The sequence below is a fragment of the Budorcas taxicolor genome, chromosome 3, assembly GCF_023091745.1.
Source record: "Budorcas taxicolor isolate Tak-1 chromosome 3, Takin1.1, whole genome shotgun sequence".
Taxonomy (NCBI): Eukaryota; Metazoa; Chordata; class Mammalia; order Artiodactyla; family Bovidae; genus Budorcas; species Budorcas taxicolor.
The window spans coordinates 98,249,433-98,275,176 of NC_068912.1; the positions used below are offsets into that span (position 1 = coordinate 98,249,433).

Below are 25,744 nucleotides of genomic sequence, written 5' to 3' on the forward strand. Positions count from 1 at the left end.
AAGGGTTCAAAGAACAAAAAATCTGGATACATTTTTAGACTGTATTCTATTTCACGGATCCATTTGTGTGTGTTTACAGCAAACACTGTTTTAATTAGTGTCATTTTATATTGAGCTTTGAAATCCAATTGCCCAACTCAGTTCTTTTTTTGTGAATCATCATGTAAATATCTACAGATTCGGAGAAAAGGCACCCCATCTTCTACAAATAACTATTCTGCTTTAGGGAACCAGCTTCTGGGCTGTTCCTGCACTCTAATAGACACTAGTAGCCTGATAAGGAGACAGTGGATGAGCGTAAAAATCTACACTAGCTCATGAACACCAGCTGGTCAGAGTCGTGGAATAAACCAAGTTGTAAGATTGGTGATGACTGAGAAGTTACATGTGTGAATTCACCTCTTACAATGAGCACAAAGTATGAGCACATTTGCAAGTTATTTGCATGTCATCCAAAGTTGCCTATTGTAGGGGAAGCCCTCAATTAGCCACGTGAGTAAGGTGCCCATCCTGTGAACATCCATCAGTCTCTTTTATGAGCAACCCTGGTACTTGTTTAATGGGCTCAGGTATTTGCAGTGGGATGTGGGGTAATGCATGAGCTCAACAAGACGGATTGTCCCTCCCCATGGCTTCTGCCTATTGGAACCATTGATCTCCCAACTGTCAATACCCAGGATTAAACATTAAGCCCCATATCTTCAACTAATGTCCTGCATGACAAATCATTCTCCACTAATTGATTGTATTGGACCTCTGTCACCCTAAAGAAAAGGAAACTTTGTTTTCACTGGGTGGGATAATTATCCCTACGTGTGTTTGCCTTCCTTGGCTACAGTGGTTCTGCCAGCATCACCAAGAACAGATGCAACAATGCCTTATTGTCACTGTGGTGTTCCTTACAAAGTATTAATATAGTTTCTAATTGAGAGACTTACTTCACCATGAAAGAAGTGGAGTGATGAGCTCCTACATATGGGATCCGTGGAACTTACCATATTCTCCTTCACATAGAAGCATTTCATCCTATAGATCACTGATGGCCTATTGAAGACTCTTGTTACGGTGCTAGCTGGAAAGCACTATGCACAAAGCTGCAACACTGCTTCATAAATTGCCGTTCTTTTCCTGATCAATGACTTGCAAGTGGTGCTTTTTTATTCCATTTCCAAAATATATAGGTTTAAGACTAGAGAGACAAAGATAGAACAGAGTTCTTTTACTACCACACGCAATAATCCACATTCCTACTCTTGCTTTCTATTCCCACAATTCTGAAGTATGTTAGGTTAAAGACCTTCTCAAGGAAGGAATAACATCATAAAAGTAAGCAGTGTTTGCCTGGTGACGTGTAAGTGGAGATTGCCACCTAACTGATCTGGGCTCTCTATGCCACTGAAAGTGAAAGACCCTCAGTCATGTCCAACTCTCTGTGACCCGCATGGACTATACAGTCCATGGAATCCTCCAGGCTACAGTACTGGAGTGGGTAGCCTTTCCCTTCTCCAGGGGATCTTCCCAACCCAGGGATCGAACCCAGGTCTCCACTACTGCAGGCAGATTCTTCATCAGCTGAGCCGCCAATCAACAGGCAAATAAAAAGATATTGAAATCAGAGTATAAGGGACTTCCTTGGTGGTCCATTGGCTAAGACTCCACACTCCCAATGCAGGGGTCTCGAGTTCAATTCCTGGTCAGGGAACTAGATCCCACGCGCCACAACTAAGAGTTTACATGCCACAACTAAAGATCCTGCATACTGCAAGGAAAATCAGACATCCTCATGCCACAACTAAGACCAGACACAGACAAATAAATAAATAAATAAGAGTATTAAAGGGAAACAGATACCATCAAGGCAGAGAGAATCCAGGAGATTCTCTTGAATACATCTAATTACTTCCAGATCAGTTCAGTTCGGTTCAGTCCCTCAGTCGTGTCCGACTCTTTGTGACCCCATGAATCGCAGCATGCCAGGCCTCCCTGTCCATTACCATCTCCCGGAGTTCACTCAGACTCACGTCCATCGAGTCAATGATGCCATCCAGCCATCTCATCCTCTGTCGTCCCCTTCTCCTTCTGCCCCCAATCCCTCCCAGCATCAGAGTCTTTTCCAATGAGTCAACTCTTCGCATGAGGTGGCCAAAGTACTGGAGTTTCAGCTTTAGCATCATTTCTTCCAAAGAACACCCAAGACTGATCTCCTTCAGAATGGACTGGTTGGATCTCCTTGCAGTCCAAGGGACTCTCAAGAGTCTTCTCCAACATCACAGTTCAAAACCATCAATTCTTCAGCGCTCAGCCTTCTTCACAGTCCAACTCTCACATCCATACATGACCACAGGAAAAACTATAGCCTTGACTAGACGGACCTTAGTCAGCAAAGTAATGTCTCTGCTTTCGAATATGCTATCTAGGTTGGTCATAACTTTTCTTCCAAGGAGTAAGCGTCTTTTAATTTCATGGCTGCAGTCACCATCTGCAGTGATTTTGGAGCCCAGAAAAATAAAGTCTGACACTGTTTCCACTGTTTCCCCATCTATTTCCCATGAAGTGATGGGACCGGATGCCATGATCTTTGTTTTCTGAATGTTGAGCTTTAAGCCAATTTTTTCACTCTCCACTTTCACTTTCATCAAGAGGCTGTTTAGTTCCTCTTCACTTTCTGCCATAAGGGTGGTGTCATGTGCATATCTGAGGTTATTGATATTTCTCCCGGCAATCTTGATTCCAGCTTGTGTTTCTTCCAGCCCAGTGTTTCTCCCAGTCCAGCGTTTCTCATGATGTACTCTGCATAGAAGTTAAATAAGCAGGGTGACAATATACAGCCTTGACGTACTCCTTTTCCTATTTGGAACCAGTCTGTTGTTCCATGTCCAGTTCTAACTGTTGCTTCCTGACCTGCATACAGATTTCTCAAGAGGCAGGGGCGGCGGCCAGGAGAAGCCACACCACATCCAAGGAGTGGTGGCTGCGTGGGGCACAGGAGGGCCTAGAGGAGCCATCCCAGGTTGAAGGTCAGGAAGGGCAGTGGTGAGGAGATACCCTTCATCCAAGGTAAGGAGCAGCAGCTGCGCTTTGCTGGAGCAGCCGTGAAGAGATACCCCACGCCCAAGGTAAGAGAAACCCAAGTAAGATGGTAGGTGTTGCAAGAGGGCATCAGAGGGCAGACACTCTGAAACCATGCTCACAGAAAACTAGTCAATCTAACCACACTAGGACCACAGCCTTGTCTAACTCAATGAAACTAAGCCATGCCTGAGGGGCAACCCAAGACAGGCGGGTCATGGTGGAGAGGTCTGACAGAATGTGGTCCACTGGTGAAGGGAATGGCAAACCACTTCAGTATTCTTGCCTTGAGAACCCCGTGAACAGTATGAAAAGGCAAAATGATAGGATACTGAAAGAGGAACTCCCTGGGTCACTAGGTGCCCAACACGCTACTGGAGATCAGTGGAGAAATAACTCCAGAAAGAATGAAGGGATGGAGCCAAAGCAAAAACAATACCCAGCTGTGGATGTGACTGGTGATAGAAGTAAGGTCCAATGTTGTAAAGAGCAATATTGCATAGGAACCTGGAATGTCAGGTCCATGAATCAAGGCAAATTGGAAGTGGTCAAACAAGAGATGGCAAAAGTTAATGTCGACATTCTAGGAATCAACGAACTAAAATGGACTGGAATGGGTGAATTTAACTCAGATGACCATTATATCTACTGCTGCGGGCAGGAATCCCTCAGAAGAAATGGAGTAGTCATCATGGTCAACAACAGAGTCTGAAATGCAGTACTTGGATGCAATCTCAAAAACGACAGAATGATCTCTGTTCGTTTCCAAGGCAAACCATTCAATATCACGGTAATCCAAGTCTATGCCCCAACCAGTAATGCTGAAGAAGCTGAAGTTGAATGTTTCTATGCAAACCTACAAGACCTTTTAGAACTAACACCCAAAAAAGATGTCCTTTTCATTATAGGGGACTGGAATGCAAAAGTAGGAAGTCAAGAAACACCTGGAGTAACAGGAAAATTTGGCCTTGGTATGCAGAATGAAGCAGGGCAAAGACTAATAGAGTTTTGCCAAGAAAATGCACTGGTCATAGCGAACACCCTCTTCCAACAACACAAGAGAAGACTCTACACATGGACATCACCAGATGGTCAACACCGAAATCAGATTGATTATATTCTTTGCAGCCAAAGATGGAGAAGCCCTATACAGTCAACAAAAACAAGACCAGGAGCTGACTGTGGCTCAGATCATGAACTCCTTATTATCAAATTCAGACTTAAATTGAAGAAAGTAGGGAAAACTGCTAGACCATTCAGGTATGACCTAAATCAAATCCCTTATGATTATACAGTGGAAGTGAGAAATAGATTCAAGGGCCTAGATCTGATAGACAGAGTGCCTGATGAACTATGGACGGAGGTTCGTGACAATGTACAGGAGACAGGGATCAAGACCATCCCCATGGAAAAGAAATGCAAAAAAGCAAAATGGCTGTTTGTGGAGGCCTTACGAATAGCTGTGAAAGGAAGAAAAGCGAAAAACAAAGGAGAAAAGGAAAGATATAAGCATCTGAATGCAGAGTTCCAAAGAATAGCAAGGAGAGATAAGAAAGCCTTCTTCAGCGATCAGTGCAAAGAAATAGAGGAAAAGAGCAGAATGGGAAAGACTAGAGATCTCTTCAAGAAAATTAGAGATACCAAGGGAACATTTCATGCAAAGACGGGCTCGATAAAGGACAGAAATGGTATGGACCTAACAGAAGCAGAAGATATTAAGAAGAGGTGGCAAGAATACACAGAAGAACTGTACAAAAAAGATCTTCACGACTCGGATAATCATGATGGTGTGATCACTCATCTAGAGCCAGACATCCTGGAATGTGAAGTCAAGTGGGCCTTAGAAAGCATCACTACGAACAAAGCTAGTGGAGATGATGGAATTCCAGTTAAGCTATTTCGAATCCTGAAAGATGATGCTGTGAAAGTGCTGCACTCAATATGCCAGCAAGTTTGGAAAACTCAGTAGCAGCCACAAGACTGGAAAAGGTCAGTTTTCATTCCAATCCCAAAGAAAAGCAATGCCAAAGAAAGCTCAAACTACTGCACAATTCCCTCATCTCACATGCTAGCAAAGTAACGCTCAAAATTCTCCAAGCCAGGCTTCAGCAATATGTGAACCTTGAACTTCCTGATGTTCAAGCTTGTTTTAGAAAAGGCAGAGGAACCAGAGATCAAATTGCCAACATCCGCTGGATCTTGGAAAAAGCAAGAGAGTTCCAGAAAAACATCTATTTCTGCTTTATTGACTATGCCAAAGCCTTTGACTATGTGGATCACAATAAACTGTGGAAAATTCTGAAAGAGATGGGAATACCAGACCACCTGACCTGCCTCTTGAGAAATCTGTATGCAGGTCAGGAAGCAACAGTTAGAACTGGACATGGAACAACAGACTGGTTCCAAATAGGAAAAGGAGTACGTCAAGGCTGTATATTGTCACCCTGCTTATTTAACTTCTATGCAGAGTACATCATGAGAAACGCTGGACTGGAAGAAACACAAGCTGGAATCAAGATTGCTGGGAGAAATATCAATAACCTCAGATATGCACATGACACCACCCTTATGGCAGAAAGTGAAGAGGAACTAAACAGCCTCTTGATGAAAGTGAAAGTGGAGAGTGAAAAAGTTGGCTTAAAGCTCAACATTCAGAAAACAAAGATCATGGCATCTGGTCCCATCACTTCATGGGAAATAGATGGGAAAACAGTGGAAATAGTGTCAGACTTTATTTTTGGGGGGTCCAAAATCACTGCAGATGGTGACTGCAGCCATGAAATGAAAAGACGCTTACTCCTTGGAAGAAAAGTTATGACCAACCTAGATAGCATATTCAAAAGCAGAGACATTACTTTGCCGACTAAGGTCCGTCTAGTCAAGGCTATGGTTTTTCCTGTGGTCATGTATGGATATGAGAGTTGGACTGTGAAGAAGGTTAAGCGCCAAAGAATTGATTCTTTGAACTGTGATGTTGGAGAAGACTCTTGAGAGTCCCTTGGACTGCAAGGAGATCCAACCAATCCATTCTGAAGAAGATCAGCCCTGGGATTTCTCTGGAAGGAATGATACTAAAGCTGAAACTCCAATACTTTGGCCACCTGATGTGAAGAGCTGACTCATTGGAAAAGACCCTGATGCTGGGAGGGATTGGGGGCAGAAGGAGAAGGGGATGACAGAGGATGAGATGGCTGGATGGCATCATTGACTCCATGGACGTGAGTCTGAGTGAACTCTGAGAGTTGGTGATGGACAGGGAGGCCTGGCGTGGTGCAATTCACAGGGTTGCAATGAGTCAGACACGACTGAGCGACTGAACTGAACTGAACTATGGACATCTAATAATAATGTTTGAGATACAAAATTTTAAATATATTTGTGTAGGATATAAAACTAACATAATTTGAAAATTATTATATTTAAATTATTAATTACAAAATTCAAAATGCTCCTATTATTTTTCTGCATTAATAAAATGTTCTCAGAGAAATTTTAATATGCCTCACTATGATTATATTTTTTTTGTTTTTCCTTTATATTTCTTGTTATTTTTGCTTTATATTATCTTTGTTTCTTTGTTGTTAGGTGTATCATCATTTATGATGTCTATTCTTTGTGAATTGTATCTTTTATTCTTAAAAATATTCATTTTTGTTTCATTTTTTAAAAAAAGTTACAGAATGGAACCTAGATTGGAAGAGGATTAGACTACCCACCTGCCTATGACTTAATCCATCCAAAATTTTGACAAATCCTTCCTCTTTCTATGTTCCCAGAAACACCACCTTGGTAATTGCTGCTGCTGCGCAGTGAGAACAGGGTGAGGCAGGACTGCACTAGCAACCAGCTTACTCTCGGTGACTGATTCAAATGAGCATCCTCTAGTCAAGCCAAGGCAAGTCGACAGTAGCATAGGGATATCCAAGCGTCAGCCAAACTCCTAAATTTAGGAAATCCCCTCTCCGGTATCACATTACAGAACCTGACTTGGTCTCTTTTGTTTGTCTGCTATAACTCTCCTGCTTCTGGAACTGGAAATTTGTATCATCAGTTATCACTGTCTTCTGAAATCCTAAAGAAAGTAAAATAGCCCTTATTTTGGACAAAGAGAAGGAATTCATCAGCGAAGGAATTTGACTGTGACCTGTTGTCAGTTATGGTCAAGAGGTTAGGAGATATTAGGTATATCGAAAGTTAGAGTCCAGAGCCAGGATGTGACTTCTCATCACGTCTAATCACTGTTTGCCCAGCAGGGGCTCCAGTGGTTCATGCTTAAAGAATCTCCGAGCATAACAAGATCACAACCAAAAAGACATTTTTCCCCTTTTGGAGTTTTCCCTTTTGTGTCTTGCTTGTGTCTGTCAGGGACCTTCCAGTCTCTCAACGGTGACCTTTTAGAGATTTCTAACTCATAAAGCCCATTGGACTCTAGACAGCAGATCCAATAGCCCCTTCCAGGTTATTATGACAAAGCAGAGAGGCAGTTCAGGGCTAGCTCTTAATGAGATAAAAGAACAGTTATAATAAGAAAATATGTGAGAAAACCTATGGGTGTAAAGGTACTGTCAGAAATTATTACTTTATACAGATTTCAGACAGGTGGAGTAGTTTCTGATGATGACAACTGAGGTCTAAGGCTGGTAATTCCAGCTCCTTAGCACCAACAAAATTGCTGGCTTAATGTAAGAACCAAATGAGCGTGTGAGTGCTCCCTGCCCAACAATCCTCCCCCACCCGTATCATCACAGGATCAACCACCTGAAAGGAGATCAGTGCTTGAAGAACAAATGCACTGTCTAGAATTCTACTCTACTCTGAGTTTAAGAAAGAGATTTAATCCCTGTGATAATTGACTTTTGAGAAATTATCTCCATGCAAATTGAGAAAAATGTGAGCTAATGCTGCCATCAACCGATCATAACGCCTTATTCCCTTCTGATGGGCTAAGGAAAGTCATTGGGCAAGAGGCCAGTCGTGTTTGGGGGAATTTCCTTCTCGTGGAAATCACAGGAATGGTTTTCTTAAATAGACATTTTCTTGTGCTGAAATATATAAAAGGAGTTTGTGATAAGTGGATGGGGAGCTTTAAAGAACGTGCTCCCCTCTTAAACTAACAAAATAGAAGATATTGCTGAGGAGTGAGTGGACAAAGAGGAATTCATGTCAAAGATTTTGCAGTAAAGGTGAAAGAACTTTGAAACTGGGAGTAATGGAAGTCTTCCTAGGGCTATTGAAACCCCATAAGGCTGTACAAGGAGCTGTACTGAACAGAAGCATAATAATTGCGAATAGCACCTATCAAGTGCCTACTATGAGTCTCATAATGTTCAGCGTTTTAGACACACCTAACAACTATTCTTCAAGAGAGATGTGGCTGTCTCAAAGCCTAGGCTGGAGCCCGACATTGTTACCTTGAATGAATGAGTAGAAGTAGTGTGAAGGTTGGTCAATGTCAAAAGTAAGAAACTTAAAAGTAGTACTACTTGGTTTTAATAATATCAATAAAAAAGAAAAGTGGATTTTTACCTGAAAGGAAAAGAGTGTGACTTCTGAGAAGCTTGCAGAATGCTGACTCTGCCTCTTGGCTCTGTGGTCCACTGCGGGAGAAGTGAAGTGATAGCAATTAGTGACAGCCACATGGTGGAAAGTGACTTCCACAGGGCTGAGTCAAATTTTCTTCCAGGGAGTGGATTAGTCAAGGTTTCCCAGAGAAACAAAACCAATCAGATGTGTATTCATATAGAGAGAGATTTAGTTTACTTATGTAACTGTGTAGGCTGGCAAGTCTGAGATCTAGGGCACGCCAGGAGTATGGACCCTCGGGGAACTTGGTCTTTTAAAGCTTTCAGCTGGTTAGGTGAAGCCTAGCCATATCACTGAGGGGAATCTGCTTCACTCAAAGTTTACTGATTTAAACGTCAATTGGACCAAAAGATATCTGTACAGCAACATCTAGACTGGTGTTTCACCAAGCACTGGGAACAGTGACCTGCCCAAGTAGCCATAAAAAGTTAGCCATCAAGGGAAGTAGTACCTCCTCGTGGCCAGGTCACTGACCCTTGCCTTGACCCAAGCCCAACTTTGTTCAGTGAGCCCTTCATGTAGCATCACAATGAAGCGTACTCTGAGCCCTGAGGGTATTGTTGACAGTCAATTTAGATGTGGAGGTTCATCTAGCAGACAAAAGAGAACAGAACCCAGCAATGACAACCTCCCTGCCCAATCTGTTCTTTGGGACCATTTCAGCCGATTCTCGGAGCTGCTGGATCCTGAACCCTGCCAGCCTGCTGAAATATAGTAACTATCTGCTCAACATCCTCATCTGAACTGGATCCTACCCTTTTCTCTTACTGACTTCCAGGATCCCTACTGGGGGACCTTCAAATTCTGATGCCCTTGTGGTCCATGTTGTAAAACCCACACACACCTGGAGAAGATGAGCAGTGTAACAGATTCAATCACACTGGCCTACTGGCCTAGGTTATAATCTTGACATCTGTTTGCTGGGTGCTGCATGACTTGCAGCAAGGCTTTATTAAAAAAGTAATATTAATTCTGTTCTCAAAGTTATTGTATTAAATGGAACTAAGTCTTCTGTTAATGTAACCAAACTACCACACTGCTGAACAAATGTCACTGCTGATTAGTTAAGTATGAATGTGAAGGAATATGAGTATGACTTTGACATCCCACCTGCATTTATCTGAGACAAAGAAACTTAAGGACTATAGTCCTGCTCACCACTCACCTAGAAAAGGTGATTATCATAGCTTTTATACCAAACACAATAATTCTGAATAAACATGGAAGCATTGGACCAGTTATTTATTAAGTTAATTTTTATTGGAGTATAGTTGCTTTACAATGTTGTGTTAGTTTCTACTGTATAGTTTGTGAATCAACACATATACCTCTTCTTTTTTGGACTCCCTTCCCATTTAGGTCACCACAGAGCGTTGAGTAGAATTCCCTGTGCTATACAGTAGGTTCTCATTAGTTATTTATTTTATACATAGTATCAATAGTATATATTCATCAATCCCAGTCTCCCAATTCATCCCACCCCCCTTTCCCCCTTGGTATCCATACGTTTGTTCCCTGTGTCTGTGTCTCTATTTCCTTTTTAAAGATTTCTTTAAATGGTTAGTTCTTCCTTTTGCAATTACATCTTATATAATAATAATTATGTGTCTAAATAGTCGAATCTAGGGCATGTAAGAGAAATAGATTTTGTATTTTTGTTACTTCTTTTTGCCTGCACCATCACACTACTGAGTTCTGGTTCCCCTGAGAGCTAGAAAAGGAAACACTTCTGAATATTCAAGCAGGAAAAGGGAGGGAAGCATGAGAGACACATTACTCCTAACCCACTGCTCCAACACATTTCCTTCCATAGTAGAATCCGATGATGAGGAAGACAATGGATAAAGTGTAAGGGCAGGAATTGCAGTTTTCACAAGCTCTCTGCGACATAACATATGTGGAATGGTGTGTTATCGTAAGTAAGCCTTGCTCTAGCGGAAATATGTAAGATGGGATGGTAGGTGGGGAGTTTAAAGGAGCATAGCAGAAATTCCCTTGCCAGATAGAAGGTTGGACTGAAAGGAGGATAAAAACAGAGCCTAGAAGAGAACCCAGGTCGTTCTGGATGAGACTATAGTGACTGAATGGTAAAAAGAAAGTAGTGATTGGTGATGGCATCTGTTTCCCCTGGCACTGCCATCCCCTCACTTTTATATGCTGCGCGATTATTTCAGTTCACAGCCCTGCCCTAGATCTGCCTGGAACCCCATCTTCTCTGGACTGGACTACTAACTGGTCATGATAGGAAATAGACTGCCTCAACCAATCATAGACTAGGTTTGATTTGCTAACACGTATTTAGAATAGGTTGATCTATGTTGATCTACATAAAATTGTCATTCTTCTAGGTTAAAATGGTTTAATATCAGCAATTTCATGTTGTTCATATTGTATAACTTAGGTCATTATTAGCCTGTCACTCTTCTGTTTTATACTGATTTTATCAAGTTTGATATAAATACTATATTGAAGTGTTCACAAGTCTTCATTTTTTAATGTATTTATATAATGTTTGCATTTGTTGTTATCGTTCAGTCTCTAAGTCTAACTCTTTGTAACCCCATGGACTGCAGCACACCAGCCTTCCCAGTCCTTCACTATCTCTTGGAGTTCGCTCAAACTCACATCCATTGAGTTATTGATGCCATCCCACCATCTCATCCTCTGTCGCCCCCTTCTCTTTCTGCCTGCAGTCTTACCCAGCATCAAGGTCTTTTCCAATGAGTCAGCTCTTTGCATCAGGTGGCCAAAGGATTAGAGCTTCAGTTTCAGCATCAGTCCTTCCAATGAATATTCAGGATTGATTTCCTTTAGGATTGACTGGTTTGATTTCCTTGTTGTCCAAGGGACTCTCAAGAGTCTTCACCAGCACCACTTCTTCTTTAAATATTTTGTAGAATATAAAAAGTTTGATCCCTGGGTCTGGTAGAGCCCCTGGAGAAAGAAATGGCAACCCACTCCAGTATTCTTGCCTAGAGAACCCTTAGGGCAGCGGAGCCTGGCAGGCTATAGTCCATGGGTTTGCAAAGAGTCAGACAAGACTGAGCACACACACATTAAAATCGCTCGCTTTTGAAATTTACTTTATGGGTCAGTGGAAAGGTTTATGATTCCTGGCATTCATCATTCACAGTTTTTGCATCATTTTGTGCTGATTTGATCAAATTTCTGTGTGTAGAAATTTGTTGACTTTATCTAAACTTTTAATTTTATTGATATGGTCCCTGGTCCCTGGAATGTTGTGCATGGTGACATCCACACAGCCCATGGAATTCAAGGTGGTGCTGCTGAGCCTTGGCTCCCCGCAGTGGCGGCACTGCACCCTCTGCCCTTGCCCCGTTCAGGCCTCCCGCCTCTGAGTGCCAAGCCACTGCTGCTACAGCTGCTGCTTCAGACCCAGACCCCATCCCAACTAGCTGTGTATCGAGTTCCTCAACCAGGGATTGAACCTGTTACCCCTGCCGCGGAAGTGCAGTTTCTTAACCGCTGAACCTAGAGTTTGTCATACAGAGTGAAGTAAGTTAGAAGGAGAAAAACAAATATAGTGTATTAACACATATATGTGGAATCTAGAAAAACGGTACTGATGAACCTATTTGCAGGGCAGAAGTAGAGACAGACCTAGAGAATGAACTTTATGGATATAGCAGAGGATGGATAGGGTGGGACAAATTGAGAGAGTGACACTGACATATATACTCTACATATATACACTGCTATGTGTAAAATAGCTAGCTAGTGAGAAGCTGCTGTATAGCCAGGGAGCTTAACTTGGTGCTCCGTGATGACCTGAGAGGGATGGGACAGGGGTGGGGTGGGAGGGAGGCTCAAGAGGGAGGGGGTATATGTATACATAAGGCTGATTCATGTTGTTATATAGCAATTACACTCCAACTAAAAAATAAATAAAGAATATAGTTGTTATCGAAGATGGAGACATAGAAGTTGTTTACAAAGAAGCTTATACTTTGGAAAGTCAGCCTCACTCCTCAACACTCACAGTACTCACAGTTCTCCAGCTTTCTCATGGATGAAGAAGGATGAGCCCGCCTTTACCCTCTGACAAACTGAAATAATATGAGTATCTCTTAAAAGATGATGAAGACGAAATTCAGGAGTATGAGCAAATCCTCAATACCAAAATTAGCAGAACAATATGAATCTTTTGTGAAATTCACACAAGATCAGATTATACAACATGTGAAACAAAGCCAACAAGCTACGTGTCCTGAACCTTTGTTGCATATCTGGGTACCAGGTTTGGCCTCATGAGATACTTGCTGCACACTTTTTACAACTGCATTGATATCACATTGCAGCCCCAACTTTGCATCCTGAGAACACTTAAACATTTCTGCAGGTCCACTTTATACAACTGGAAAGACCTTTAAATTTTCTGGTTTCCACAAGCATATTTTTCTTTTCTGCTCATCCAATATACAGTTGTGCCCTACTGTGAGAGATTTTATAAACAAAAATACCTGGAGCAGCAGTTTAGCAAAAATATGCCCTCACTGGCACTCAACAAATGGGTTCCGCAAGCACAATTCTGGAAGTGTACGAAAGTGTGCCTATATATGTCTATGTTTTTAAAGTTGTATGTGTGCTCAATCATGCACAACTTTTTGTGATTCCCTGGACAGTAGCCCACCAAGCTCCTCTGTCCATGAAATTTTCCCAGCAAGAATACTGAAGTGGGTTGCCATTTCCTACTCCAGGGGAATCTTCCCAACTCAGGGATCGAACCCACTTCTCTTGCATCTTCCCCATGGGCACACAGGTTCTTTACCACTGTGCCACCAGGGAAGCCCAGGTATTTTAAATTATTATTTGTATTGTGCAAATATTTTTGATTTGAGGGATTCTGGTTGTGAATTTTATGCACAACAGTTATGGTTAAAAATATTTTCTTGGTCTACAGAAGATCATTAATATTTTGTGATGATATAAGTTGTAACAGTGAATTGCTTTGTGTGTAGGTACTATTAAATACTGGGACTATTTCCAGGCACAGAATATGAATCATAAGTTAGGATGAACATTAGATGTGATTATGATGACATAGCAAAGATCTGTGGTCCTAGGTATACAAATGCATGGTGAGGAATTAGAACAAACCCGAGACAGGACATTTGACACCTTACTCTTCCTAGTCGTGTTAGAACATGATATTTTGACTCCAAGCCTTGAAACACCCACGTGGAGTCTGTGCTTACCTCACGCACACAGGAGCTCCCTGGACACTGAACCTCTCAGAAGAAAGTCTCCTCTGTGGCAGGAGCATCAGGGTTTGCTTGGGAGCACAACAAAGGTGGGCACAGGGCTGGGCCAGGCCCGGGACCCGCTGCTCCTCGGAAGGTTGGCTCTTTGCAACCCCATGGACTGTAACCTGCCAGGCTCCCCTATCCATGGGATTTCCCAGGCAAGAATACTGGAGTAGGTTGCCATTTCCTTCTCCAGGGGGTCTCCCTGACCCGGGGATCGAACCTTCGTCTCCTCGCAGTTATAGCCTCAGTGCCTCTACCGATCCTTGTAACACGAGAGGTGCTTGGATATTCACTGAATAAAGGCATGGCCCTGAGACGCTGAGCAGGGTGAGGAGGAGGAGAGATGCTTTGACTCGAGCACCAAATTCAACCAGCCCAGGCTAAGCTTTGTTCCCGCAACTTCTCATCCGAACTCCAATCTACTTGCTTCTCTCCATGGCTAGAGAATTAAAGATGACAGGGTGTCTTTAACAGCTCTTGCCTCACCTCCTCTTCCTGTATTCCTAACGTGTTTTTGTTACATCCTTTGGTATATTTCAGAGTCTCTGCTTTTCATGATCTTTCCAAACACGATATTCATGACTGTGATCTTGACTCAGCCTTACTTTCATCCTGTCTCCTGATCTATGTTTCAAGAGTAGAATGAGTAACAGTAAAGGGGAATAAACATGGAACTGAAAAAGACGGGTTCTGCTTGTCACTTGAGACAAAACAGTTATTTTACTCCAGGGAAGGGCTGTGCTGGGATCTTATCCCCTCTCAGCCTCATAGTCCAAGGCAACACTCTGCAAGGATCCAGAGAGGTGGTGGAGTCACCAGAAAGACTGTCTCAAAAGCATCTGTGTCATCTGATCAAATATGTATCATACAGGATGCCAGGCTGTTCGGTCTCAAATGACAGGGGAGCCTGGTGTATTTCAGTCCATGGTTTTACAAAGAGTGGAACACAACTTAGCAACTGAACAACAACAAACAGGCTGAGAGGAGGTATACATGGGTGAAGTAAGAATAAACAAGATTAAAAAAAAAAAACATGTTTTTCCCCCTTCTGGCATTTTATTAACCATCAGTGGACATCCTGACCCAGAGAAACATGCTGTTGCTGCTAAGTTGCTTCAGTTGTGTCCGATTCTGTGCGACCTCATAGACGGCAGCCCACTAGGCTCCACCGTCCCTGGGATTCTCCAGGCAAGAACACTGGAGTGGGTTTTGGATGCAAATTTGGACAGACATTGGCCGGAGTTCCTTTGAAAGCCAAGCTGCAAAGGCTAAAAAATACGTGAGTGCCATCTAGAGGTACAATTCATAGAGCAGACTTTTAAAAGGAGTAATAGGAGACAAGGAGTAATAGAGATTTGCTCCCAGAGACCCCCTAATCTTGGCAGTCTGATGGATGTCATTCAGTAAGTTTTTTCACATCTTGGGTCAAAATCTGCCTTCATTTTCCCTGACCACGGTAGACCACAGCAACCTCCCTTTCTCCGACTTTTTCTAAGATATTTTCTTTATCGTCGATTCAGTTCCAAGTCAGAGCACTTTCAATCTTCAACAAATATTTTTTAACATATTCTTTGAGCCAGACTGCTCAACAAAGAGACTGCCTGCTGACTCACGACCAGGCAGCCCCGGGGCTGGAGGGGACACTGTGCAACCTACAGTCCCCTTGGTTGGAGCACATTGTACAACGTCTCTGAAAAGTGTCCCCTGCCCTTGTCAGGACAGGATCCTCTGAAAACCATGTCCCACCATCTCCAGAACAGGTGAACCTTTGCAGGCAGGTCATGATGCAGTGCAGATCATGGGTTTGAAACTCAGCAGGATGTCATACTGAATCCTAGCTCTGCTACTTACCCAAAGTGCAAACTACCTAATCTTGAGCAAATTACCAAGATTTGATTTTCTACTTTGTTAAATGGAATGATAATAGTTACCTTGTGGTCTTATGGTAAGGATTAGAGAGAGTATTTATTATTTATATAGGACCTAGCACAATTCCTCAAACAAAGAAGGTGGTAAGAACTTATTAGCTTTTTCTATCACTCTAATAATAATAAAAATTCAAGCTTTGAGATGAACTCACCTACCTTGCAAAATTGTTGAAAGGATTAAATTATGTACACATGTATGATAGACTGCCAAGTGACACAGAACTTAAGATTTTTTTCATCAAGAGAAATTGCCAGTGATTTCTGTCTGACAAACACTGTTTTTATCACCTTGAAGTAGATCTTTGGTTTTCCTTTGAACACTTTAGACACACCTCTTAGTTATCACAAACAAAAGGCCACCAAGTACACACTGAGATGTGGGATGGGATAGGACAGAACACTTTCAGGTTCACGAAGGTTGTTCTTTGCAAGACCTCCCAAGGTCTGACCACTTAAAAGAAGGAGATAAGCTTGTCTAGAGTTGAGGAATCTCCAGGAAGATTACAATCTCCTTGACAGATTGACTACACTTGGAAGCATCACTCAACCCTCTGTGCTATGTGACATTCTTGAAAGTTCTTGATATTCTTGGACCTCAAGGGAGGTAGATATTCTAGGCGGGTAGGCTTGAACAATTAATTAAGAAGTAAAACGTCTTGTAAACCTTATTGACGCCTCAGACTGGTGAAGGGGGTCATTTAAACATTGCATCTGGATGATGGCAGTGCTCGGTCAGTGGGAGTTCTATAAAACTGATGGGGTTGTTTCAGGTGGTTTCTTGCTAATCCAAGCTAGAGCTCATTTCACGTAGCAGCAGGCTCATCCGGGTCCCCTTAGCATCCTCTCTGTGATACCCACTCTGTGTGGTTCGGCCAGAGCGTTCTCAGGATGGAGGGAGAGACTGCAGGGCAGAGAGGCAGGCCAGGCTGCCAAACACAGACGCAGCTCAGAATTCTAAAATGTTCTTCACACGCTCCTTCCCTTCAGTGCATGAGGTTCTCTAGCAGGGAGGCATGTCTCAAAATAACACTTACCCTTTGGATATTTCTAATATGAACTAGCTGGAAGTGGTGAATCTGAAGAGTAGCTGCCTAAGTTGCAGACCGTTTTCCCTTTCCCCACCACTGTTTCGTTCCTGGCACAGGATACAGGGGGAACAAACAGGGGAGGGAATGCAGTAATAGTTCTTACGGATGTGACAAAGTCCAGAGGCCTCCAATGTCTCTGGAGTGTGTTGTGCTTTCTCTCCCGGTGGACTTCCTGTGTTTGCTACAGGAATAATGCACTTTTAAGCACTTGAAACAACACAATGGTAACCTTAACAAAATGGCAATTTGAAGGTAAACTGCCATCCCTAATTTGCATCTCAACAGTGCAGCCTTCTTTTAATGCACACTTAATTACATTAGAGCCAGGGGGGATAAATCATATTCTCGTGGCCCATTGATGGGATTACCCCACGGACACAAACATCCAGAACTATCTTGAGGTTTATTAGTGACAAATACCAGCCCGTTGTCCTTATGGTGAAATAACATCATCTACTACTACAGGATACAAATTAAATTTAGTGAAATACCTTAAAAGCAATCTCAGAATTACAGGCAATGGGAGTTTGAGGGGTTCAGAAAAATAACCCACGCCTTTCTCAGCCATGGCAACATCCTGTAATCAGCTGGGGAAATTTAAAAAAAGAGCAATTCACAGGCCCCACCTCAGACCTATTAAGTCAGAATCTCTAGGGAGAGAGCCCAGTTATCAGGATATTTTCAAACTTCCCAGGTGATTAATAAGTACAGCCTAGAATGAACAGCACCAACATAAATCAACTTGGTGATTTTGCAGGCCAAGGCTCCGAGGCCCCCCGGTGGAGGGTAACTGATTTGTGTCGGGCTCCCAGGGGTGGCTGGAGAGCAGAGTCTGGAGCCTCGAGCTCTGCCCAGCTGGCACTCTTCCCTCATTGGTTCTCTCTTTACCCCCGTGTCTGCCTTATCAGTAAACAGAGGATATGAAAGCCATCAAGCCGCTAAAGCTGCCCTGAGGGGGAACCCTGAGGGAACTCCAGCATGTGTGTGTATGTGTGTGCGTGTGTGTGTATGTGTTCAGTCACGGCTGACTCTTGGCAACCCTTGGTCCACCAAGCTCCTCTTTCCATGGGATTTTTCAGGCAAGAATACTGGAGTGGGTTGCCATTGCTTCATCCAGGGTATCTTCTTCCTCCAAGGGATCTTCCTGACCCAGGGATCAAACCCAGGTCTTCTGTGTCTCCCACAGGTGAATTCTTTAACCTGCTGAACCTTCAGGGAAGCCCTGGTGGAGACCAAAGGACTGCGTGCAGCTAAGTCCTCAGCTACAGCAGCCCTGCCCCTCCCCACCACTGGCGAACTCAGAGGGAACTCAGGGTGGAAAAGGACAGGATGCTGGCCCTAGGTAGCTAAGATGTGTATCAAAGGAATGATTTCAATAAGCCCAGAGTCTTGCACCTTTCCATACACAGAAAAGCACTAAACTCCTTAACTTGAGATATCTGGTTTTCTTTAAGTAACAGTAATCGTTTGACATTCAGACTACCTGGCCTTTGTTGCAAAAACTCCCATATATCCTGGCTCCTTCCTTAGCCTGCTAGGCTTGAAGTCCTTGGAAGGTCTGCTGAATGAAACATAGTTTTCACCGTTTAGGTTGTGCTTTTTTTTTCCACCCCCTGATCTCCCCAATGGCCCACCTCGGCCTCCAAGTCTTCTTTCATTCAATGACTCTTCAGATTTGCATAGCACACCTACTGTGTGCCAGAGAACTCCACTGCTGGAATATGCTCTTAGCCAAAACTTTCTCAGGTGGCTCAGGGGTAAAGAACCTGCCTGCCAATGCAGGAGACACGGGTTTTATCCCTATGTCGAGAAGATCCACTGGAGAAGGACATGGCAACCCATTGCAGCATTCAGCATTCTTGCCTGGGAAATCCCATGGTCAGAGGAACCTGGCGGGCTACCACCCATGGGTTGCAAGAGTCGGACACAGCTGAGTGACTGAGCGTGCTCATACACGTCTACTCAGAACCTGTTCATCTTGTGCCCTTCGTGCCCAGTCCAGAGAGAACACATCTGAATGAATGGATGAGGTTTACCTCTGGGCCACAGGCAACTGTACTCCTGATCCCAAGTTAACTCCAGGACAACTAAACAACATTACAGCAAACCTTTCTCACTGCAGTGATTTTTTTTCAGTGATCCTGACAGGCATTGCTCCTCCAAGCCATCTTCTGACTAATCCAACCACAAGAGGGAGCCAAGTGCCCCATTCTTTTTTTGTGGAGACCCACAGTTTGGAGGAATCAAGGGGAGGCAAGCAGATTACAAACTCAGTTGCTAAAGAATCCGCCTGCAATTCAGGAGACCCTGATTTGATTCCTGGGTCGGGAAGATCCCCTGGAGAAGGGAACGGCTACCCACTACAGTATTCCAGCCTAGAGAATTCCCTGGACCTTATAGTCCATGAGGTCACAAAGAGTTGGACACGACTGGGCGACTTTCACTTCACTTCATTTCACTTCAAGCAGATTACAGGAGGCCGGGTTGGGGGGAGGGGTCAAGAAATGACCTCTGGCAACGCTTCAGGTGAGAGGTGCTGTGCTACCCACCCCGAGGGAGGCAGGATGCTACCCAGAACTGAGCAGGCTTTCCAGCCAGGCCTACCTGGAGCCTTCCTGGTTGAGAGTCCACCTCAGATCATCATCTGTGAAACACAGAAGCTTGTACAAGGAGGCGATGTGGCCAAGGTGTGAGTGTGCCTGAAATCTGGTAGGTGCCCTCTAAAAACTGGATGCTACCTTCTGCTGCCCCTCCCCCTGCCCTTTCTCCCAGCACCTCCAGTTTTATCCTGTTTTTTTTTTTTTTTTAATCTTTTGGCTGAGCAGGATAGCATGTAGGACCTTAGTTCCCCGACCAGGGCTCAAACCTGGCCTTCTGAATTAGCAGCACACAGTCTTAACCATTAGATCACAGGGAAGTCCCTCTCCCCTCTTTCTTTTCCTCATCTGATGTAGACAATGTTTTCCCCCCCAAAATTCATTTGTTCAGATCCTAACCTCCAATGTGGTGAGCCTTTGGGAAGTGATAAGGTCATGAGGGAGGAGCTGTCTCTTATAAAAGAGACCCCAGAGAGCTCTCTCACCATGTGAAGACACAGCAAGAAGACAGCTCATCTACGAACCAGGAAGCAAGCCCTCACCGGACACCCACCAGCTGGCACCTTGATCTTGAACTTCCAGCTTCCAGAACTGGGAAATGTCTGTCATCTATATTGCTACCCTCTCTGTGGTGTTTTGTTACAGCAGCCCAAATGGACTAGGAAAGTATCATATTCTCTTGCCTTTCCCAAAAGGCCAAATCATGCAGGGAAATCCTGGGGGCCAGAGTATCCACATCTCTAGGGAAGGTAGGAATTTGTCAGTTAGCTTCCCCTGTAGGCTTGTACTCTAAACTGTAAACTGCAAACTTTACATTCTCCAGTTATGAGATGAACAGTCTCAACTGGACCTGTTTATCACCAATCTTTCCTCCAGATGATTCCTCCTCTGCCAGGTATCCTCAGCGTCATGGCTCTCCCTTCCCACCCTCCCTGCCTGCCCAGCCCCAGTGAAGAGCAGTCCTTTGCCTCCAGGCTCCACTGAGCATTGCCAGGTTTGGAACTCAGTGCCTCCCCAGGCAGCCCACGGTTAGGACAGCTGTCCTTCTACTCAGCTAAAGCTTGGCTCTCTACCACTGCTTCTGCCTCAGCCCTCAGAGGTTTGGAGTCAGAGACACAGCCCCCAGAGTCTTCTCTCCTTGAGATTTTAACCAACCAATCACCCCCATCCTGGTAAAATCTCCTCCTATGTGTGGTCTCCACATCTGAAGGTGACTGGTTCATTGTGTTTCAGCCTGCCTGTTACCTCCCGTTCACCTGGTGGTTCCATCCAGTTCTCAGAAGGTTCTCACATGACTAGTGCAAAAGACTGAGCTCCCTAAGACTAGCTATTTATAGCTGGGAGCTTGGACATAGAGTCAGACCAGATCCACCAGCCACCCCTTCCCCTGCGCCCTCTCCTTCTCCTACTCCCCCCGTGACCTCCCCCAACCCACAGGTGAGTGTCTGTCTGTTAACCAATACCCACAGAGCTCAGCTCTCTTGATCTCAAAAATCTCTTTCTTTAAAGATTCTTGTTTTTAAAAAGTGTATTTCTTTGGCTGTGTTGGGTCTTAGCCGCAGCATGCAGGATCTTTGTATCGCCGTGCAGGCTCAGTGGCTGCATGGACTTAGTTGCTCCATGGCGTGTGGGATCTTAGTTCCCCGAGCAGGGATTGAACCTATGTCCTCTGCATTGGAAGGCAGATTCTTAACCACTGGGCCACCAGAGAAGTCCTCAAAAATCTCTTATGAAAAGAGTCCATCTCCAAGAGTTTTCTCCAGTAGATACTAACCAGTTTCCAAGTGAAAAATCACCTGCCCACTGTCACCAGGCACGACCTCAGTTAATCTTGACCAGCAGATGGAGTGACTAGTTGCTCCCAGGACTGTAGGGGGACACAGTTCTCATGTTGTGCAACAGCCCCTTCCCTCCCTTCCCCACCCTCCCAATATACACGTACACACATGCACACCCAATATACATATACACACACACACATTGCCATGCCATGCAGCTGCAGAAAACTCTCTGAAGCACAGGGACTGTCCCAGTTTCATTCCTGTATCCCCAGGAAAGTGCCTGGTGCCCAATACATTCTCCATAAGTGTTTGCTGGACTGAAGAGGGTCACAGGGGAAACAGTTCAAACAGCTTCTTAAAGCATCAGTGAGAAAAATGTCTTGTCTGGATTTCCTGCTGGTCAAATCCTGCGTATAAAGTTCTAAATGGGAGATTTTAAATGTAGAAACATTTCTGTGAGACCCACCTCCCATCCTTTCCTACGAAACTTAGACTTCATCTTTGGTTTCAGTGATGTAGCCCTTTATCTCTTGGCTGCAGCCTTTTGGGGAGAGTGTAAATAATTCTGATGGAGATTTCAAGCTCTTTCTTGACCTACTTCTGTGTCCCAAGAAACCTGGGATCCTGAGGTAACCCGTCATCAGACAGTGTCTGCCTCATGAGTCCTTCAGTCCCAGAACTTCCTGAACAATATTGTAACCAGTTTAGCCTGACTCCAGAGCCTGTGCTTGAAACTGCTGTGCCACACAGACTCCAATGCTGTCAGCAGTGAGAAGGCCCCTGTGATGGAAGAGGCATCCGCCAGGGTCATGTGCTGCTGGGAGTGAATCACAGGAGGGGCAGTCCCTGTTGTCAGAAAAACCTCCAAGGCTGGATGACTGCATGTGCAGGAACTCGTCCATTCATTCCCAGAAAAGAGGCATCATGGAACGTGGCCAAAGCAAGGTTCTAGAGTTAGACACAGCTGGGTTTAAACCTTGGCTCTGCCACTTAAAACCTATATACCTTGGAAAAGTCACTTGAACCCTCTCACTCAGCTAAGTGTAACGATAAATTACATTCCTATTTCAGAAGCTGTTGCGAAGATTAAGTGAGATAATGTGTACAATATAGTCATCTAATCCTCCTAAGTCTGACAAGAGAGGTACTGTTATCTCATTTTACAGATGAGGAAACCAAAACACTTAGGAGGGGAGGAAGAGGCCCGAGTGTGCACAGCCTGTCACTGGCAGAAAGGGACCCAGCGTATAATTCTTTCTAGCCGGTCAGCCTGTATGACTTGTTGGGATGTGTGGGGTGCCCAGCCTTGCAAGCCAGGCATCACCACAGCCCAGGAAAACATCCTCTGTGCCCTCAAAAATCTGTGGCTGCGCTCTCTGTGGGCTCCTTTGCAGCGCCAAACATGGACTGGTCCCCACTCTGGTTCCCTGCCAGGTTTGGGGAGTCCAAAGCCCCACATCCTGCCAGCAACATGCACATCACTGAAGCTTGCCTCGCTCCCCGTCTGCAGTGAGCAGAGCCTGAAGCCCTCTCCTGTTTCCCAAAACTACCTCTGCAGCTCTCTGCTGCTCTGGAAATAAGGAAGAGACCTAGTGCTCAGTGCAGGTGTGATCCATCTCCCCGCCTCTGGCAGCCCTTCACCCCAGTGGGAGCTCACCAGGCCCCTCTCAAGCGGTCCCGCCCGACTCATCTTCTCTCTCTGACTCTCTCATCTCAGGACACTGGTCTCCTTCATTTCTCAGTTCTCTTGTCCCCAAGTATAGAGGACAAGCACTTCTCTGAGATTAGCCATGTCAACATCATGAAAAAAGTAGATTTTTATGATTCTGACAGATGACAAGAACATAAAAATCACCATAGATTGTTATTTAAAATGATCCCCCTGCAAGAGATTTTTATTTGGAAGAGGTTGATGCCAAAGAAGCTGCAGTTTTAATCGCGGAGACTTCTGACTCCAGCCCTGAGGAGCACGCTGCTTTAATCCCCTGACTCGGGGTCTTGAAGCAGGACACCAGCCAGTAAAACTCAGCCAGGACCTCCGACCAAGGTGAAACTGACAAAGCCCAGGCTTCCACGTCAGAGAAGTCGGCTTTGCATCCCAGCTGCACCACTTTCCAGCCATGCAGTTTGGGTACAATGGCTTAACATCTGTGAGCCCGGAATTATGCTGTCCCTAGGCCACCCTCCATTGCGTCTATGTTTAGAATTATCATGAGGGTTAACTGAGGTATTGTATGTTAACTGAATGGCTGTGAAATCAAATTCAGTTAGTCTCTGCTTCTCTTCCACCATGATGATATCACTCCACATCTCTGGATTAGCATTTGGATAACAGATTGAGAATGTCTGTCTCTCCCCAGTGGGCTGTGAACTCCATAAAGTGGGTGGTGATTAGACTCTCTTTCTATTTCCAAGACCTAACGCAAAGTCCAGCACACAATAGGGTCTCCGTGAGTTGCAGGGACTATTGAAATATAGAGAGAAGACTTTCCATATGTTCTTCTACCCCTGAATCCTCAGTTCATACAAGAATAACAAAATTTACCAGTGTTTATTGAACAACTTCTTAGTACCAGGCAACAGGTTAGTGGCTTGGCATACCTCACTTCTAATTTTACCAAATCCCCAAGGGTATCAGTTACTAAACTTGATCTCTCCATAACCTTTTTTTTTTTTTTTAATTTTTAGAGGTGACTGTCTTCAAAAGATAAGGCATCTTGCCTCAAGTCACACAGCTAGAAGATGTGTTAGGACTAGAACTCAAATTCTTCTAACCTCAAAGCTTATGCTCTTCTCAATGAACCAAGAGCCTCATGGCCATCATCAAGAACCAAACCCTTCGCCCATAGCTCCTTTCCCACCCTCAGGACTTGCAGAGGTCACTATGAAAGGCACAGCAGAAGTCCAGTAAATCTTGGGGCCTCCAGCAGGCCTTCATGCCCATCTGATGCATACTCATCTAAAATTCTCAGCAGACTGAAACCATAAAGATCATAGCCTTATTTAGTGTTTCTTCAAATCGAGCTCTGAGGCAGCTCCATAACTCTTGGCCAGGAATATTGTTTCAAATAACTCATGCAGACAGCTGAGTAACCAAGAGGAGAGATAGATGGGTCCTGGAATGCCCCGTTGCTGTAGATCATAACCCCCCACTCCCGCGCCCTCCCTCAAGCTGCCCGGACAGAAAGGGTCAATGATTAATTATGCTAAGATAAACAGAGTTAATTTTCTTCCTGGATAAAACTAATTACAACTGTGTTTGTTTTGGTAGGACACGGAATTACTGTCCCCGGTGAAAAATCTTCCTAATTGAAAAGAGTGTTTATTTTAAAGGGGTGGGGGTTGGGGTCACTAAACAATAGTTAGCTAGTGTTTTCCCCATTTTTCATTTGAAGAGGGACAGTGATTAGGTGTTGACCTCAAAGGAACAAGCGAAATCTCTTGCTCTGGTTCCCCCTCCCTCAGGCCTCCTCGAGAGCCAGGCAACAGCATGGAGAGGAGAATTTGGCAGTTTGGGGGGAGGTTTCCTGGAAGGCATGGCCTGCAGTTGATTCGCTCTTGGCGAGTATTGTATGAAATCAGGGTAGCATCCTCTTTGGCAACCCAGGGAGGGTCGAGGAAAAAGTATTTTGAACCCCACTGCCCACCAACATTATAAACTGTGCGAGAGCAATGACCCAACTCAGATTCTTGTCGCCTCACGCTGGTCAGATTCAGTGCTAAGGCATCGCAGAAAAAGAGAAGACAGAAACAGAGCCTTTGCTCTCAAGGAGGCCGTGACCCAGTAAGGGGCCTGGGAATTCTTGTAAGGCCCTGAAGGAGCAGAGAGGTGAGGCCTGGAGGAGAGGTAGGGGTAGGGAGGGGGATGAGCCTTCATACAAAGGGACCGGCGTGAGCAGAGAGATGTGTGTCTGGCGAGTTTAGAGAGCTCTAAGCAATTGGATGTGGCTGAGATAATGGGGACAAGACTGCGGATGAAGCTGAAAGAGATTTGGAGGTTGGTAGTTGATACGTGGACTATGGCAAGCAGTATTGTGTTGCTAGGGCCGCAGTAACAAAGTACCACCACCTGGGTGGGTAAGACAACAGAAATCTGTTGTCTCACAATCCTGGAGGCTGGAAGTCCAGAATCAAGATGTTGGGAGAGCCACACTCCCTCCACAGTACCTAGGAGAGTTTCTCTTCTTGACTTGTCCAGTTTTTGGTAGCAGCCCCAGGATCTCACAACGCCAGTTTCCGCCTTCATCTTCACATGGCCTTCTTCCATCTATGTCTGTGTCCAAATTCCTCCTTATTAGAAAGACACCAGTCATATTGGATTAAGGGCTCACCCTTCTTCTATATGACTTCATCTTAACACATTTGACTTAATCACATTTTAACCAGGCGTCTCTGGTGGCACAGATGGCAAAGAATCTGCCTGCAATGCAG

General features: G+C 44.4%; 1 protein-coding gene across 1 annotated transcript in view; it reads left to right on the plus strand.

Moving 5' to 3' along the window:
- LOC128045613 (putative selection and upkeep of intraepithelial T-cells protein 1 homolog) overlaps positions 1–12,142 on the plus strand; it is an 89,238-nt gene extending 77,096 nt beyond the window's left edge. The window contains exon 7 of the mRNA XM_052638073.1: positions 11,997–12,142. Coding sequence (XP_052494033.1) covers positions 11,997–12,142 — 146 coding nt within the window. The remainder of the gene's footprint in view (positions 1–11,996) is intronic.
- The last annotated feature ends 13,602 nt before the right edge of the window (positions 12,143–25,744 follow it).